This window comes from Ipomoea triloba, chromosome 12, assembly GCF_003576645.1.
Source record: "Ipomoea triloba cultivar NCNSP0323 chromosome 12, ASM357664v1".
NCBI lineage: Eukaryota > Viridiplantae > Streptophyta > Magnoliopsida > Solanales > Convolvulaceae > Ipomoea > Ipomoea triloba.
Genome location: NC_044927.1, coordinates 20,251,203 through 20,269,681, shown reverse-complemented (window position 1 = coordinate 20,269,681; position 18,479 = coordinate 20,251,203). Strand labels below are relative to the sequence as shown.

Here is an 18,479-nt window from a genome sequence, read left to right as displayed (position 1 = left end):
GTTTGACTTGGTCTAACAGTTAAAATGAGTGTTTGGTAAATAGCTGTGTTGGCTTGGTTTATTGCATTTTATTTTTAAATATTTAAGTTACCCTTAATTGACAAACTCCCCGTTAAAATTTTTCAAGTCAAACCATATACTAAATATAGTAATAACTTTCTTACATACTCCGTATTAAATTTTCAAAAAATTGAAGATGTGTTTCAAAACCCGAAAAATGATTTCCCAAGTGGCAAAGTGATAGAAACAAGGAAAAACAAATATTAAAGCGTGTTTGGCAAGAGGGAGAAAATAAGTTCAACAGAAAATGATGTCTTAGTCAAAGGAAAATATGTATGATTTTAACCAAAATGACTTCCCCTTTTTTTTGGGAAGGTCATTTTCCAACTCCTAGACCACGCCCCTTCATCTTCTTCTGCTCTCACCTCACCAACTGCTTCTTCTTCATTTTTTGCCACCTTCTTCCGGGCCGGAAACTTCCGGAAACCAGTCGGCCAAACTGATTTCCGAAGCGAAACTAGTATGCGAAACCAGTCTGGCCGACTGGTTTGGAAAATCAATCGACCAATGTAATTTTGCAGTGATATTTTTTTATTTTGTTGTGATTTTTTTTTATTTTGTTGTGATTTTCTAGAAAAATGAACTAAATACACCAAGACATTTTTCTAAAATGCAACCAAATACAGGAAAGGAAAATGGCTCATTTTCCATAATTATTTTCTTGGTTTCCAAAGATTACACCTTAAAACATAAGAATTTAAAGTTTATCATGCAATTAGTAGGTTACAACTTGTGAATTATGTATTGCCCCCCTCAAGTCTTGCAGTAGGGCTGAGGAAAACAAGAATCATGTGACTAGAAAACTTCATTTCCAAAACCAGGGGAGTCCTAATTTTCTAAAACAACTAACATATATTTAGGGTTTTCCAATTGAGGATGACTTGGTGAAAATGAAATGCCCAATTGTATAATATAGTCAATTTTATGCTGTTTAGAAAAAACCCAAAAAGACTCCATCAAACAGCAGTACAGCACCCAGCTCCCCTACAGGAGCCAAACTTCACATGTGACTATGACATTTACTTTAATTTTTCCTCAAATCTTCACCACAATTGGCCAGTGTTAGCACATCATGAAGCATGCCAAATTTGAACATGGGATAGGGAGTAGGGAGATCAGGTCAAATTAAGAACACAAATTGGTATATTCTTCATCAGTAATTGGCTTAAAAAAATGAAGTGTAAGATCCAAGAAACTGATGAACCATGGAATTCTCTTTGTGTATGAATTTTAATTTATGAATGTGTATGAAATCTAGAAGCAAGTGGGGTGGACAAAGATGTGGAATTATTTTATGTTTTCTATTAGCTTTGGAAATGGAAATTTTGTTATTAGACCAAAGGTGCAGTGAACCAAACATGGTACACCATTTGCGATTGAAATGAACCAATCTTACCTAGTAACATGGTCCAAATTCCAAAAAATAAAATAAAATTATTTGAGAATTATATTTTAATAACACTATTTTAATCTAAATAGAAACTTATTTTAAAGTTGTTAATCAAATTGGATGATATTGATAAAAAGTTACCACTCCTTATTAATTATATCTAAAAACATAACAAATTCCGATCCATATTATATCCTTGATTTATGCTCATTATTTTTTTGTTAAATTTTTGTATACATTATGCATTTATGTTATAAGCATTGTACTATACAATTTTGTGGATAAAAATATCATTGTCATTATAATTTTCGTTATCTTTTCTCATTATTATAATTTTGATAGAAAATATAACAACAATTTTATCATTAGGTGAAGAAATTTTTGACATTTAGCTTGTTTACTTGGCAACAAAATCATAAAGTTGATTAATAAATAAATGAAACTCAAACATGTAAATTAAAGGGGATAAAAAATATTGTTTTATCCCAATATTTTGATCAGGAGTACAAAAGAATCCAAGCATGAACGATACGGCACAGGTGAGGTGAGGCCAGTCCACTGACGGTGAAGACTTGCAGACGTGACTTATCATACCAGGACGACGTCGTTTGGCGGGAACGAAGTTAACGTCAAAACTGGTCCCAAATCCCTACGCAATAAAAAGATTGCAGTATGACTGAGCGACCTCACAGGTGGCCCACCTCTGCCACCTGGACGCATCTGATCATTTGTCTACCAGGACCACTCAACGCTTCCTGGATCCAACCGTAGGGAGGAAAACCAAGGTGCAGGTGCTGGACCCCACGTTTCGCAATCCGCTCAGGATCATGAGCTCAGTCGTACGTCAAAACACTCCAATTATTATCTTTAACGTAAATATCAATTAAAAAAAAAAAAAAGATATGCGGGATTTAAATCACAGGCATGCACAAATTATATTCATGGGTTTTGAAATTCTTGTCAAGGCATTTTTTGTTTTTGAAATCAAACCACCAGCTTCATTAAATCAAAATGAGAAACAAATTAACAATAGACTCAAGCGGTACACCATTTCAAGACTGATAGTCCTCCTAAGGCCATCTCCAACCCTCCACACCAAATTCTGCACCAAATTCTACACCAAAAGGAATATTCTCATCATATTCTTACACCAAATTTTTTCTATCTCCAACCCATTACACCAAATTGTACACCAAATTTTATTTCTTTACTAAAATAATTTGTTTTCTCATAAATTAAGACTTTGTATTATCTTTAAATATTTTAATATAAAATATAATCAGAATGTAAATATTATTTTAAGACTTTATATTGTCTTTAAATATTAGACTTTGTTAAAATTATGTTTTATGTACTTTCATTTTTATTTAATATGTGTTCAATATTAGTCTTGTTTTAATCGTCTTGATTAGATATTTTAAATAATATAATTTATTTTTAATGATATAAAATTTATATTTAATAATTTAACAAAATATACAAATACATTAAAACTAAACTAAGGACATAAAAGGAATTACAAAAAAAGACGAGGGACAAAATGGGAAAAAAAGCCTCACCAAAGATGGCGCAGTATGAACAGTACCGCACCAAATATGGTGCGTCACTGTTCATGCTGCGCCATTTTTTTTGGTGCGATGGCGCACCCGTTGGAGATGGTCTAAGTAGCACCTCTTTAAGTTAAAATATGAGCAACAATATTAAATGAATGGTACGGTTAACATAAGAAAACGACATCGAACTGAACGAAGAACCTAACAGTTTACACTGATGGACCAAAACTCCAACATAAGATCAGACCGAAAAGACTGACCCCCGACATTACACAAATTGACACAATCAGACAAGACAGACACATTTCCACACAATCACACAAATTGTCAAGGCAATATTTATAAAGCATGCAAAATATTTATTACAAATAGCAAAAGTTTATAGCTATATATTAAATAATCATTTTTTTTTGGTAAAATTTGCAAAGAATTATTATGCATACAGCATACATGTATGTTATTTTTTATTTTTTTTTGGGTGGGACATACATGTATGTTATGCTATCAGAATTAAGAAATTGAAAAAAAAAAAGAAGATAAAATAGGCCCTCAAGAGATTAATGAAATAACAATTAGACCATCAAACTTTAAAAGTTTCAACTAAAATACTTGAACAAAGTAAAAACACGTAAACAAGTCCATTTGTTGTTTACAGGTAAATATATTTTAACCTGGCAAATTTTGATTACATCTCTCTCTATATCTCTTTCTCTCTCTTTCTTTTTTTTTTTTTTTTAAATTGCCAAGAATTCTTTTTAGCAAGGAGAACAAAGGAACAACAAAAAGGTAATCGGCACTAATCACCTTCTACGATATGAGAAAGCGATTGGCGAACGCACATCGCCTTCTTCAAATCTATAGAAGTTAGTAGTCACCGACAACTAGAATGTTTTTTTTTTATATAAATCTTGAATAAAATAATTTAAAATAATATTTAGTATTTTGATAGTGTCAAATATATAATAAAAATCTAAGGTGGGATGGCATTGAAGGTAACCTAGAGTTAATAGGTAAAAATCAGTAAAATCAATTTGGTTACACGATTTTATTGAGTTTAAGTATTTAATTGAAGCATTTTAAAGTTTTAAAATTTAATTGTAGTTTTAAAATTTAATTGTTGTTTCATGCATGCTATGATAAATAAATAAAAAAAGTTTGCATGTTAAATAAATAAAAAAAGTTTGTGGTCCTTCTAAGTGAAAGATTACAGGTTCAATCCCCAACATTGTAATAGAGTCAATAGTATTCAAAAAAATTTAGTAACAATTATAATTTTTAATCCAAAAAATTGAGATACAATCTCACTCTGCCTATATACACATGTGTTCTTTCTCCAAGGCTAGTTATAGTCCCATAGATCGCGAACCTCGTCAAACGTCTCCCTTCTGTGTCTCCAAGTACCCCGTCACTTCCCATTTGGTTTAATAATGTAAAATACGGAGTAAATATTTTATATATAAAAGGGTTATAAATACGGAGTATTATTTAAGAGTAATTAATAAATGTATTTTTTTTTAATATGAAGGGAAAGAAATTGAAGATAAATTAGTCAAACTAATGCAACTATAATTAATCATAATTAATTTAAAATAATAAAGAGAATATAGAGAAAAATCCTTTGCCATGTTTCTTTAAGCAAAGTAGGAAACCGTGTTGCCTGTTGCAAAGTAACAAGCAATAAGACGACAATCAAACCCGTCATGGTAATTGAGTAATGGCAAATTTCATGTGCTTTTAGATTTCGTCAATGTTAATTGGCTTGTGACACATTGACACTACTCTACTATTTAATATTGTCTCTGTTGGGGATCATAAAAATGATTCGACTGCACAATCTGTAAACGGGATCGGTTAACATTATTGCAATGCTCTATCGTATTGCTTTTTCTTTGAGTTTTCTCGTTACTATTGTAGCAGAAAATATATTTTAAATTTTAATTGTAATATCTTTCTTTATGCATGTATCTTAAAAAAAAAAAAAAACTAATCTATTAATCTTATGTGTGGCCAATTTACAAATTATGGGTATTAATTTTTACTCATTCCATCACTTTTATGTATGATTTTGTCAACAGAATTAATAAAAATTATTAACAATTTAATTTAATATAATAATTAAGTTCAGTGTTTGTATCTAATATTTACATATTTAGAAATATTAAAAGTGATATTAAACACAACAAATCAAATTTAAAAATTATTAAAAATAAATAAAGGAAAATAGTAATTTGACCAATAAAATAAACAAAGCAGATAAAATGATGTAAATGAAATAACATGTTCATTAATACTTTTTTTTTTATTTTTATTTTTTGAAGATAAACGTAGCTATTCCATTAATTCATAACATAAAACGTTTACATCAACGATCAATGAAATGATAAACCATTCCTTACAGTCAGACATAGAAACAACTTTTCTAACTATACTATAGAAAACTTGAATCGCAAACTGTTTCATAACTAGGAAGCTATGTTCCTTCAAGGAGTTTAAAGCTTCATCAAAGATATGGGTCTTCATCATCATTCTTTTTTGCTCGCCCAGGATAAGATCAACACTTGCCGAAACCAAACTAAACGATTTATGCTAATGATAATGAAAAGCCTATGATACTTTTTATTTTTTCAACGAACAATTAATACTTTAAAGTGAAAATGTAATATTTGTTATCTCATAACAAATATTACATTTTTATTAAAAAAAAATATTACATACAGCCCCACACAAATTTTTATATTAAAAAAATAATGCATTTTATCATTTCTCACTGGACTTAAACTTTTGACAAAAATTTTCTAGTAAGTATTGTTTCATTTATAAAATTTAAACTTCAAGGTTTTGAGTTTTTAATTCTTAATAGGTTTGAGATAAGTTTATGGAGTTCAATATATAATTTAGCGTAATCAAAAAGTTTGATTATAAAAAAATAGGAACATAGGTAATAGTAATTAAGTAGCTTGATTGGCGTGAGTGGTCGAACATTTTCATATATTGATCAGGAGTTGGAATCTCCTCTTGTATGGAAAGACCATTCTCGCTAATACTTTGTCTCTTAATTAAGTCAACATCTCGTGGTTGAGGTGTCTAACTAAAAAAATAAAGAATGGAACATTTCTCCCATTAATAAAGCAATCTAAAATTTCTTAAAACAGTAATAATGAATGGTCTGTGGCCCTGAACCAATGATGTAAAAATGAACAAAAAAAAACGCAACACTACAGGGAAAAAGGAGACATCCACGTTCGGTGTAAGACACACAGAGAAAGCAACAAATCGAGGCGTATAATATGCTGGTTTCCGGGACGCTCTAACGGCGTTTCTCTCTCTCTCTCCCTCTCTCTCTTTCTCCTTCCTCCATTGATTCTAGAGAAAGTTTGTAGCCACAGTACAGGTGGGCAGTAGTATTCTTGGTCTTCTGAGTTGAGGCACCAAAGTCGAAGATAAAAGCTATATGCCCTGCTGAGAAGTTGAACGCTGGGTACTGGAACAGTCACCAAAAGGGCGGAGTTGTGATAAAGTTTGCAGCTTTTTTTCTTTTCTCGGTTGTTTAAAGGGTTCTTCTGCATACGTACCCAGTATTTATTGTGGGGTTGTTGATCTCAATAGCTATTTACTAGGCTAATGATGTGATAAAATGCCCAGCAATGTGGAGAATTTAGGTTGAGGATATCTGGGCTTTCATGAATTTCTGAAATTAAACTCCCTTTGCTTTGATCATGGCGACTAGAGGTTCCCTTTCTTCTCAGCAACAACAAAGCTACATCTCAGCTCCAGGTTTACTTTAGTTTCTTAGATAAAGATCTGTTTTCTATTTTTCTCTATGATTTTGTTTGGGTTGAAAATGTTTAAATGTCTGGTCTGAAATTTTCAGGGCAAGATGATCTCCTCTATGAGGAGCTATGGAAGTTATGTGCAGGTCCATTGGTGGATGTTCCGAGAACTCATGACAGGGTTTACTATTTCCCACAGGGGCACATGGAACAAGTAAGAATATTCTCTTGTGGTTGGTTTCAACTTTTGCTTTAGGTGGAGTTCTTCTTTTTTTGTAATTTAGACTTAAAATTGTTCAATTATTGGCCTTCTTTGTTCAGATATTTTACAAACCTTGAATTTCTTTCTGTTTCTGGTTTATTATATGGCTGTTGTGTTTCATACTTTCATCTCATTGATTAAACCTTAGTTTTCGTTATTGGATTCCTTTTGCTTTTTTTTTTTTTTTTTTTTACTTTTGGCAATTGTTCTATTGTCAATTTTCTTTAAATTTGACCATCTTTTGGATTGTTTAGTTGGAGGCATCAACAAATGAAGAGTTGGATCAGAAAACATCCATGTTTTCTTTGTCACCCAAGATCCTTTGTCAAGTTGTTAACGTTAAGCTTCAGGTAACAATTTTGAGCAACATATATATATGTGTGTGTGTGTGTGTGTGTGTGTTGTTAGACCAGACATGCCATTTAGATTGGGATATATATCATATATGGAGTACTATACTAACTTTAACAAACTGAGCTAATATATTGATTGTAGTGAAGGGATTGATCATGTGAAGATTGTTGTTTGTAGGTTGAACCAGAGACTGATGAGGTTTATGCACAAATCACTTTGTTGCCCGAAGATGTACGGATCTAAAACTATTTCCCTGTACTAAAAAAATATCGTTTTGTTTGCACATGAAACTTATATTCCTGGCTGGATATTTGTAGGAGATGGAGCATACAAATCTAGATTCTTATTCTCATGAGACTTCAAGTTCTCATGAGCCTTCAAGGCCCAAAGTTTACTCCTTCTGCAAGGTGTTAACGGCATCTGATACGAGTACTCACGGTGGATTTTCTGTTCTAAGGAAGCATGCTACTGAATGCCTTCCTCCGCTGGTATTATCTTGTACCAAGTTATTACGTTCTTTTGCCCCCGTCTCTATTATTGGACATGTTTTGTCTCTATTTCAAATTCTCAACCCGCTTATGGTTGGTCTATGATAGGACTTGAATCAGCAGACTCCATCACAAGATCTGGTAGCCTTGGATCTTCACAGGATTGAATGGCGTTTTAAACACATATTTAGGGGTAATTACATCATTCTATGTTGCATCTTTTAATATGTTTGGGTAGAAAGAAAGATTTTCATATCCTATTGCTTTTTAGTTTCATCTCCCAACAAAAGAAACAAGTTAACCTGATCTTTTAATATTTTATCGTGCAGGCCAACCTCGAAGACATCTGCTTACAACGGGGTGGAGTAACTTTGTATCTTCAAAGAGATTGGTTGCAGGGGATTCCTTTTTGTTTTTGAGGTATTTGCTGCTCTATCTGTTTGTCTTTTGCATTTGTTTCATAATCTACAACATCATACATGATAATTAAGAAATATAAGACATCCATAGTTGATGATTTCCTTAATTTGTCGAGCCAATTTTGCTTCTAGGGGAGAGAGCGGGGAACTGCGAGTTGGAATAAGACATCATGCTCAGAAGCAAAACTCTATTCCTTCCTCGGTTATTTCAAGTCGAAATATGCATTTGGGAGTGCTTGCAACGGCTTCGCATGCTGTTACCACGAAAACCCTCTTTGTTGTTAACTACAAGCCAAGGTGAAACATCCAAGTCTTAATTTTCTAGATCTTATTAATTTATATATCATAGAATCTGAAACTGCTATCAAGGCCTTTTGGTTCTGTTGCACTTATACTTGCTTTTCACCATAAAATTTTCAGAATGAGTCAGTTCATAGTAGGCTTGAGGAAATATAAAGAAGCTGTTAATCAAGGGTTCTTGGTAGGCATGAGATTCAAGATGCGATTTGAAGTGGAGGATTCTCCTGAGAGAAGGTGGGAGAACTTTCGCAAGTTATTAAATGTATCTTGTTGCTAATACTGCTGATAGTCATGATATTTACTTTTCTTCATTCAGGTTTATGGGCACCATAGTTGGGGTTGAAGATATTTCTACGCAGTGGAAAGGCTCTGATTGGCGATCATTGAAGGTTTACATTAGTTCCTATATGTTGCATACATTTCTGGATTTGGAAGAGCATAAGTTTACTAAACTCTCGCCTCCTCTTTTCAGGTTCATTGGGATGAGCCTGTCCCTATTACGAGGCCCGACAGGGTTTCTCCATGGGATATAGAACCTTTTGTGCCTTCAATCCCTTCGTCACTTGCTCTACCGGTGGCACCAAAGAACAAAAGGCCTCGACAAGTTATTGAAACCACCACCGTTTTGGGTGAGCCATGTGCCTTCAATTTCTTCTTTATCTATCGAACTTGCCCCTAAGAATTCCTCCCTTAAATTTTATTGTTAACTTGGTCAGAACCTACTCTGTCAACTGCATCCACTGTTTGGAATCCTTCCGTAGACTCGTTGCAAGCAAATAGTAGTCCTCAGGGACAAAGAGTAGTGGAGTGTGCGTGGCCTTCTCATGTGAAGCTGAATGCTTCAACTTGGTCCGTTGCTTCAAACCACGTCCCCGCACACACTGTAGAACAGAAGGACAATCTAACAACACGCCCGGGTGATAAAAGAAAATCCGACGCTGTCCCGCCTTGTAGGTTGTTTGGTATTGACCTGAATAGCACCTCGGCAGGTTCAACTATCGAGATCTCCAAGGCTGCAGTTGAAGGATGCTTTTCAAAGACACCGTCCTTTGGGGATTCAGAGCAAAAGTCTGACCTTTCTATTGATACCAAAGGTCTGAAGCAAGAGCAATCACAGGTCACTCAACCGAAGGAGGGCCAAACCAATCAGAATTCTTCTATTAGAAGTCGTACCAAGGTACACTACACCCCAGTGTAATTTGTTTAGAATTCACTACCATTGAAAGGAAAATTCTATAAATCTAAAATTTCTGTGTTTTCACGGAAATCCTTTGAGTAGGTTCAAATGCAAGGGGTGGCAGTGGGCCGGGCAGTGGACTTGACAGCAATAAAAGGATACGATGAACTCACAAGTGAACTTGAAGATATGTTTGAGATCCACGGAGAGCTTCGCCCAAGAAAAAAGTGGGAAATTGTCTTCACAGACGATGAGGGGGACACAATGCTTATGGGGGATCATCCATGGCTGTAAGTATCTATTCTTCCTTTTTACTGTTCCTAATAAAATTGAAAGTGCTTCACTACAATAACATGTTCCACTGTTCTTTGTCACCTAACAGAGCTATTTTAATTGATATTTGCAGAGAATTCTGTAGTGTGGTGAGGAGGATTCTTATTTGTTCGAACACTGAGGTGAAGAAAACGAGTGCAGGAAACACACCCCCGTCTTCAGTATCCGAATCAATAACTGTAAACGACAGAAATTCCCCCTTCTAGTCGTATACCTTCCCTGGTTGTTTTTCTTGTCCACTCCCATGGTCAAGGAAAAGACGTCGGGAGAACAAGCCTTTCTAGTTTCTTTTCCTTTAGGCTGTCAGAATTAACAAAAAATGAAATTCTTGCAGAATGGAAAGGGTCTGAGTACTAGAATGCTAGTTGGCAGCTCTATATTGACACCATCTGATTGGGGGTAAAACTCCCAAGTTAGAACAAGTTGAGGTGTTTGGGGGAGGGGGGTGCATTGGACTGTTAATGTGAAAACTTTAAGTGTAGTTTGGTTTTTATGTATCTCTGTAAATATGGAAAATGTTGTATTTGGGTCATTTGGCATCTCTGACTTTAAGTGTAAACTCTGTTTAGGTATCAACTGATTGGAGGTAACAGTGGCACCACCTTGGTGCCCTTCTTTTTAGTTGTTCATCTTCTTATTCCCTATTCNCTGTAGAACAGAAGGACAATCTAACAACACGCCCGGGTGATAAAAGAAAATCCGACGCTGTCCCGCCTTGTAGGTTGTTTGGTATTGACCTGAATAGCACCTCGGCAGGTTCAACTATCGAGATCTCCAAGGCTGCAGTTGAAGGATGCTTTTCAAAGACACCGTCCTTTGGGGATTCAGAGCAAAAGTCTGACCTTTCTATTGATACCAAAGGTCTGAAGCAAGAGCAATCACAGGTCACTCAACCGAAGGAGGGCCAAACCAATCAGAATTCTTCTATTAGAAGTCGTACCAAGGTACACTACACCCCAGTGTAATTTGTTTAGAATTCACTACCATTGAAAGGAAAATTCTATAAATCTAAAATTTCTGTGTTTTCACGGAAATCCTTTGAGTAGGTTCAAATGCAAGGGGTGGCAGTGGGCCGGGCAGTGGACTTGACAGCAATAAAAGGATACGATGAACTCACAAGTGAACTTGAAGATATGTTTGAGATCCACGGAGAGCTTCGCCCAAGAAAAAGTGGGAAATTGTCTTCACAGACGATGAGGGGACACAATGCTTATGGGGGGGGATCATCCATGGCTGTAAGTATCTATTCTTCCTTTTTACTGTTCCTAATAAAATTGAAAGTGCTTCACTACAAAACATGTTCCACTGTTCTTTGTCACCTAACAGAGCTATTTTTAATTGATATTTGCAGAGAATTCTGTAGTGTGGTGAGGAGGATTCTTATTTGTTCAACACTGAGGGTGAAGAAAACGAGTGCAGGAAACACACCCCCGTTCTTCAGTATCCGAATCAATAACTGTAAACGACAGAAATTCCCCCTTCTAGTCGTATACCTTTCCCTGGTTGTTTTTTCTTGTCCACTCCCATGGTCAAGGAAAAGACGTCGAGAACAAGCCTTTCTAGTTTCTTTTCCTTTAGGCTGTCAGAATTAACAAAAAATGAAATTCTTGCAGAATGGAAAGGGTCTGAGTACTAGAATGCTAGTTGGCAGCTCTATATTGACACCATCTGATTGGGGGTAAAACTCCCAAGTTAGAACAAGTTGAGGTGTTTGGGGGGGGGGGGGGGGGGGGGCATTGGACTGTTAATGTGAAAACTTTAAGTGTAGTTTGGTTTTTTCTGTATCTCTGTAAATATGGAAAATGTTGTATTTTGGTCATTTGGCAGCTCTGACTTGAATTGTAAACTCTGTTTAGGTATCAACAACTGATTGGAGGTAGCAATGGCACCACCTTGGTGCCCTTCTGTTTAGTTGCTCTTCTTATTCCCTATTCTCAGAATTATTTCAATTATCATAATAGTTCAACTAGAAGAAAAAAAAAAAAAAAAGAAAAAAAAGATGGCCCATATAATTTGGTCACATGTTCAAATTCCCTTATAAGTCACCATCAACCATTTGTATGCTGGGGGTCAATTTTCAAAGGTCTATTCATTCATACAATTAGCAAATGAGGGGCAGGGCTACCAAACATAAAATAAAAAGGAGTTTCACACCGGAGTAATGTCTACTCAATTGTAGCCATACACCTAATCCATATATTGAAACTGCTCAAAGTAGTAAAGAAGCAATGAGAAGAGAAATTAATTATGTAATTCTATATCTTACACTTAGGCTGGGTTTAGAAACCCGAAAATCACAAATTTCTGAGTTAAGAATAGCCTCAGATGAATTAAACTCATTCCAAAAATAATAGTACATAATGACATTGTCTTGAAATATCAATAAGATAGATAAACTAAATAATCATGGAGTGAGCAGTTTGTTTAACTCTATCCCTCTTCTACCAATTAAGGGCATAACTATTCATTCCATTCCAAAAAAGATGTTGCAATCTCATCATCTATATGCACAACACCTCCCAAAACTCTTAAAAAAGAAAGTGGGTACTTACAAAGTTCACCCAGGTCAACTCTTATCCAAACATCTCTTCTAAATGAATAAACTAAAATCAAAGTAGGAAGCATTCCGTCAACTAGAAACAATATGAACACAATCTCCCCTATACTATTAGAAGTAAAACCCATAGAAGTAGCTTGTACAAACTCCTCACATGGAAGGAGGACCGTCTGCTTCCCCCACTCCGCCTCCATTGATGTGATCTCAAGCGTCCATATCTCTATCCTATTCCCTTTTGCAGTAGGGCCGACGAAGTCTTCGTTGTCTGAGTCTTCAGGAAGAGGAATGTTAATGAACGCTAGGCGACCATTCAACTTTATCCATGGCTCTTGCCTGTACGCCCACTGCGGGTACGGATCATATTCAGGTGGGAACGGTATGACCCTCATAAACTCCTCTGTCGCAACATCTATGGCGACTATATGTGGTGATTGGTCACTAATTTTAGGTATGAAATAAATAATCCCATAAATGTGGATGGCTCAATGTATCCTGTGAAAAGGGGGGGGTTTTATCTCCCTCCATGACTCATCCACTTGTAGAGTTAAAACCCACTGTCGAGTCAACAACCGGGCGGGGGCGGGATGATAGTACACCGTGGATTTGAAAACCTTATATCTCCCGGAAACCGGGTCAAGCCCCACCGCCGCAAAAGAGCAGATATTATGGAATTTGGTCCGAACAACAAAACCGCCATTGCCAATGTTACTACCGCTACCGCACGTCTCGGGGTGGGGCGGCAGAGAAATACGGCGTCCTGTGCTAAGGTCGAAGACGGCGCCGCCTCCAGTTCCGTGGCGGAGCATACACATCATCCTATCGCCACAACTGGAACCGGGCGGCCATTCTAAACCTCGCGAATCTAATTTTTGGACACTGCTATCGATGCTTTCTTCACTGTACCTGACGGAGTATAATCTTAATGCGCCACGTTGATGGGATGGAAATGCAAAGTTGATTCTGAACGCCAAGCGTCGTGGTTCCGGTATGTAAGAATACAAGAATTTGCAACTACATCTCAATCGCGCTACACATTTTGCAGGGAGACCAGTGAGAATTTTTATTAGTATCTCTCGTGGAAGACAAGTTATAGAAGCTGAAGCCTTCATCTTCATCTTCTGTTTTTGATCTTCCATCGATCTGATCTGCAAATCCAGATTGGTAATTACGATAGATTACAGCTTAGCTTTTTGGCTTATTGTTGGCCTGCTCGATTATATTTTGATGTTTTATATAGCTAGGGTTAGAATAGAATTATTAGTAGTTAATATCAAGTAAAACACACACAGGCATTGAGTCCTATTATAAATATATTTCTTTCTTCATACACTTAAAATATACAATATACAGAAAGATTAATACAATATAACTATTAACTTGATAATCATCAACTCCACAAGCTAAGCTTTCAAATTCTATCTATTCCTAGTGAGGTATGTCTATATGCTACTAACCATGTTCATAAATATAATGGTGAGTTTCGGACCAAACTCAAATACAGCTTATAGCTTTAAAAGTTTTTATCATCACCTATTGAATTTATCCAAATCTTAAAATTCATTTAAAAATTTTCATGTTATAATACTATATAATATATATATATATATTTTTTGAGTTCTACTGACTCTGTTACATTGTAGTATCGGTTCATAGCTAATGAAGCACAAAGAGTCAACAGATACCTCCACTGAGACTCCCTTCCACATGGGAGTGTACACCGGATACCGCTTGACCACAAGGCCTTTGGCGGATGTTATAACTTATATAATTGCATATCGATACAAATATTCTTAAAATATTATAACAAATTCATTCAGTGGGTGAAAATACTAGTACATATAAAACAAATAAATGTTATATTTGAAATTATTAAAATAAGCAAGGGCACAATGATAAATTTTTGTGTTTAACAAGAAGCTGTAGTGGATTTGGGTTTGGTGAGAGGGGACCATCTCACATTACACTAAGCCATTTTTGGCCACAACCCCTACGCCCTAGCTTCAACCTCGACTACTTTGAGAAAACAAACCACTGTTCAATATTCTTTGCGGTTTTATGTTTTTTCTGCTCCATCTTTAGTCCTTTTTATTTTTTTATCCTCGTAATGCCTTTGTTGTTTGTACTTGTATGGAGTGAGATAGAGGATTTTTTTATAGGAATGGGGCTCAGCTCCATCATGTGATGAGTTTTTAGTTGCGTATCATTCAGAAAACACATGCTCTAGCAAGAGATTGTTGAAAATTATAACAATAACAATAATAATGATAGTAATATATATGAAGAGCTGAGAAGTTGGAAGGGGAGAAATAACTCAAAAAGCAGTTTGTATTGATGTTTCTGGAAATAATGCTTTATGAGGAAGGAGGAATGATACATCAGAGGTTCGGGGTCTTCTTGTATTTATAGTCAAGGAAGGAAGAATCAATCAAAACCCAGGTGCAACCACTCTAATCTCTAAATATAAAAATATAAAATTAAGTATTAAATTTCAATATGAGACTTGAGCAATGAAATTTATACATGCACTTAACAATTCCTATTTATATTCTTATACATTTTATTTTTTTCAATATTGGTTCAATTTCCCACCAAAATTACTTTCTAAAAATAAAAATATAAAATTAAGTATTAAAGTTCAATATGAGACTTGACCAATGAAATTTATACATGCACTTAACAATTCCTATTTTTATTCTTATACATTTTGTTTTTTTCAACTGGAGTTTATTTTTCTCTTTTCTTTTTGTACAAATAAAATTAATGTATAAAAAAGTATATAATTAAAAATCTATAATTAAGATCTTTGAAATGACATCCATGTTAACATATTTTTTTTTTTTTAAAATAAATCTATAGGTACATAAAATCATTACTTTATTGTAATATTTATATAAGCTTTTCTTTTTATTAACATATAGAAATAACATTATAAATCTACTATAAAATGAATAAAAATACATATGATGTACATTTAGTCTAGCATTTTTAGACTTTACAACTTATGTTTATAAACATATAGAATAAATATATTAGAATAAATTTCACTTTTGGTCCACTGACTATTATACATGAATCACATTTGGTCATTGACTATTAAAATTTTCTAATTAGGTGCATGACTATATAAATTGTATCACATTTGGTCTTGCCATTCAATTTTTCGGCCAACTATTGTAGAAAGTGCTCCTTTCGAGAGGAGTACTTCCGGCAATAGTTGGCTAGAAAATTGAACGACAGGACCAAATATGATAAAAATTACATAGTCATGCACCTAATTAGAAAATTTTATAGTCAAAGACCAAATGTGATTCATGTATAATAGTATCAAAACAAATTAATTGACTTATTTTTGAATTACGTTAACATATTTATTTTTAAATAATGTAGAAGTCATTGGTTGCTTTTGGTCATTTGCATGAAATCAAAAGTGGTCTATGTATTAGACCCACTGCCATGTAACCGCGACCTAGAGATTAAGGTCCCATTGAGTGTGTAAGTAACTCCTAATAATATTTATTTATTTATTATTATTAACTATTATTATTCTTTTGAATTCACCTTATGAGAGTATATTATAGGGTATTTCGGTTAACAACAAATTTGAAAGGACAAAGAGCTAAAAATTGGTTAAAATGGAGGGAAATTAAGGTATATATCAAAATTGTTTTATATATTTTATAAGGTTATTAGTAATGTTTTATTGTTTAACTTTCTAATATATATACATAAAAATTTATAATTTGTAGTGTCCTACACAACTCGGTAGTGTGGAGTGCGGATATTATGTCTTGCGATTTATGTTTGAGATATGCACTCAATACTATGAGTTTGAAGATTTAGAATCGGTAAGTAAAATTTAATAAAACTAAAGAGTTTTAAATTATATTTTATTAATGTTAAAACTAATAATTTGATAATTTTTAAATTTTTGTAGGCATTTGCGGGGTCAAAGCCCTACACGGAGAATCAAATCAATGAAATTCGTGAAATTTGGGCTAAATACTTTTGTGAAGAATGCTTATGATGTTTTGTGTAGGTAAAGTATTAATTTAGTAGTGTTTACTTATGATGTTTTATGAAATTGTAATGATGTATGTGTTGGTACTTAGTTTTTTATTAATTTAGTAGTGTTTACTTTGATTGAATAAAGTATTTTGAAAACTTTGAAGATTTGAAGTGTTGGTAATTTAGCTTTAATTTGAATTGTTGAGAAATATTTAGAATTGAAGTGTTATTTATTGTTGAAGTTTTGAAAACTTTGAAGTAGCTTTGAGATTTGAGATTTGTGAACTTGTTGGATAGATGTTGAATAGATTATTGTTTTGAGAATTTATTAGATTTGAGATTTGAGAAGTTGGTGTGTTTTGATGTGTATGTGTTGAAAACTGGACAGGAATTGTAAATGCTACAGAAAATTATTTGGGGTGCACAGCAAAATAAATAGCATATTAAAAAAATTTTAAAAAAAATAATGTCAGCTGCGTACGAAACTGCCCAGTTCCGGACGCAGCTGGTGACTATCTGCGTCCGGGGCAACTCCAGACGCAGATAGTCCATGGGCATCTGTGTCCATGGCATATGCGTCCGAAGTATTCCGGACGCAGATAGCCCAAAACCCCAAACACAGATGCTTTGTACTAGTGATTTAAAATATTCAAAATTGAATTATGTCTAACAATCCATTCCAACATAACAATAAGAAAACCAAAATGAACAAATTCCCTAATCATCCCCAACATTTATTAACAAATGCTTCACATGAATAGTCTAGCCTAGGGGTGTAAATGAGCCGAGCGGCTCGCGAGTCGCTCGGTCAAAGCTCGGCTCGAGCTCGGTCAAATTTGAGTTCGAGCCGAACTCGAGCTCTAATGTCTTAGGCTCGTGGCTTGACGAGCCGCTCGCGAGTGATATATATATATATATATATATATATATATTATTGTTTATTTTTAATTGAAACATGAATTTAAAATCAAACAGGTTAAATTCGAGTTCAAAATCGGACTCGAACTTGAGTTCGAGCATGAATTCGAGCTCAAATTCAAGCTCGAACTCGAGCTCGAACAATCGAGCTGCTCGAGCAGCTCGAAAATTACAGAGCTCGAACTCGAGCATCAATTTTCAAGCTCGATCGAGCTCGAGCTCGAGCTCGAACTCGACCCGAGCCTTCCTTAACGAGCTTAAGCTCAAGCCACCCTAGATTCGAAATCGGCTCGGCTCGTTTACACCCCTAGTGACTCTAGCCTTCACTTCTTCCTCTCTTTGTAATGCTTCACATGACGTCCTTTCTTGCCTTTTTGGTAATGCATGAACAGTAATTTATTTTAGAAATAATGCTTAAATAGGCCATCGAACTACATGTGAAAATGTAATTGAGTTACTCAACTCAAAAAAAAAAAACAAAAATTATAGTTTGGTATCTGAACCGTCCAAAATTATACAATTCAACTAAAATTGACATGTTTCTGGTTGTTGTTGGCGTTGCGATCATTTTATTAAAAATTATTTTTAAAATGTATTTTAATAATTTTAAATAAAATAGAATTAAAAAAAAAGCCCAAAAAAACCCACCCCACCCCTTCTTCTCCCGCCGAAGACAAGACACTCTTCATCTCCAGATTTCTTCGTCTTTGGCCTGGCGACTCTTCGTCTCTAAATGCAGACTGCTAAGATAAATCAGGGGAATATTGCATTGAAGAGGGTTGTTGAATCCATTGCAAATGGTGATTGCACATATTTATGCAGAACTTGCATTGAAATTCTTAGAATTTCATCAATGTTGTTTATGTTTCACAATAAGAGGTTTCCTTTACAAA

General features: G+C 34.6%; 2 protein-coding genes across 2 annotated transcripts; both read left to right on the top strand.

Annotated features, from left to right (window-relative positions):
• The first annotated feature begins 6,207 nt into the window (after nucleotides 1-6,207).
• On the top strand, nucleotides 6,208-10,682 carry LOC115999675 (auxin response factor 9-like). Its single transcript, XM_031239534.1, has 14 exons — nucleotides 6,208-6,777; nucleotides 6,875-6,987; nucleotides 7,290-7,385; nucleotides 7,567-7,620; nucleotides 7,707-7,877; nucleotides 7,986-8,070; nucleotides 8,207-8,297; nucleotides 8,429-8,593; nucleotides 8,717-8,830; nucleotides 8,913-8,985; nucleotides 9,069-9,225; nucleotides 9,313-9,773; nucleotides 9,876-10,063; nucleotides 10,180-10,682. The coding sequence occupies exons 1-14, from the start codon at nucleotides 6,720-6,722 to the stop codon at nucleotides 10,310-10,312; spliced, it is 1,959 nt and encodes a 652-aa protein (XP_031095394.1). The 5' UTR covers nucleotides 6,208-6,719; the 3' UTR covers nucleotides 10,313-10,682.
• On the top strand, nucleotides 10,615-11,469 carry LOC115999504 (auxin response factor 9-like). The gene is made up of 4 exons (XM_031239351.1): nucleotides 10,615-10,675; nucleotides 10,761-11,050; nucleotides 11,153-11,341; nucleotides 11,458-11,469. The coding sequence occupies exons 1-4, from the start codon at nucleotides 10,615-10,617 to the stop codon at nucleotides 11,467-11,469; spliced, it is 552 nt and encodes a 183-aa protein (XP_031095211.1).
• The last annotated feature ends 7,010 nt before the right edge of the window (nucleotides 11,470-18,479 follow it).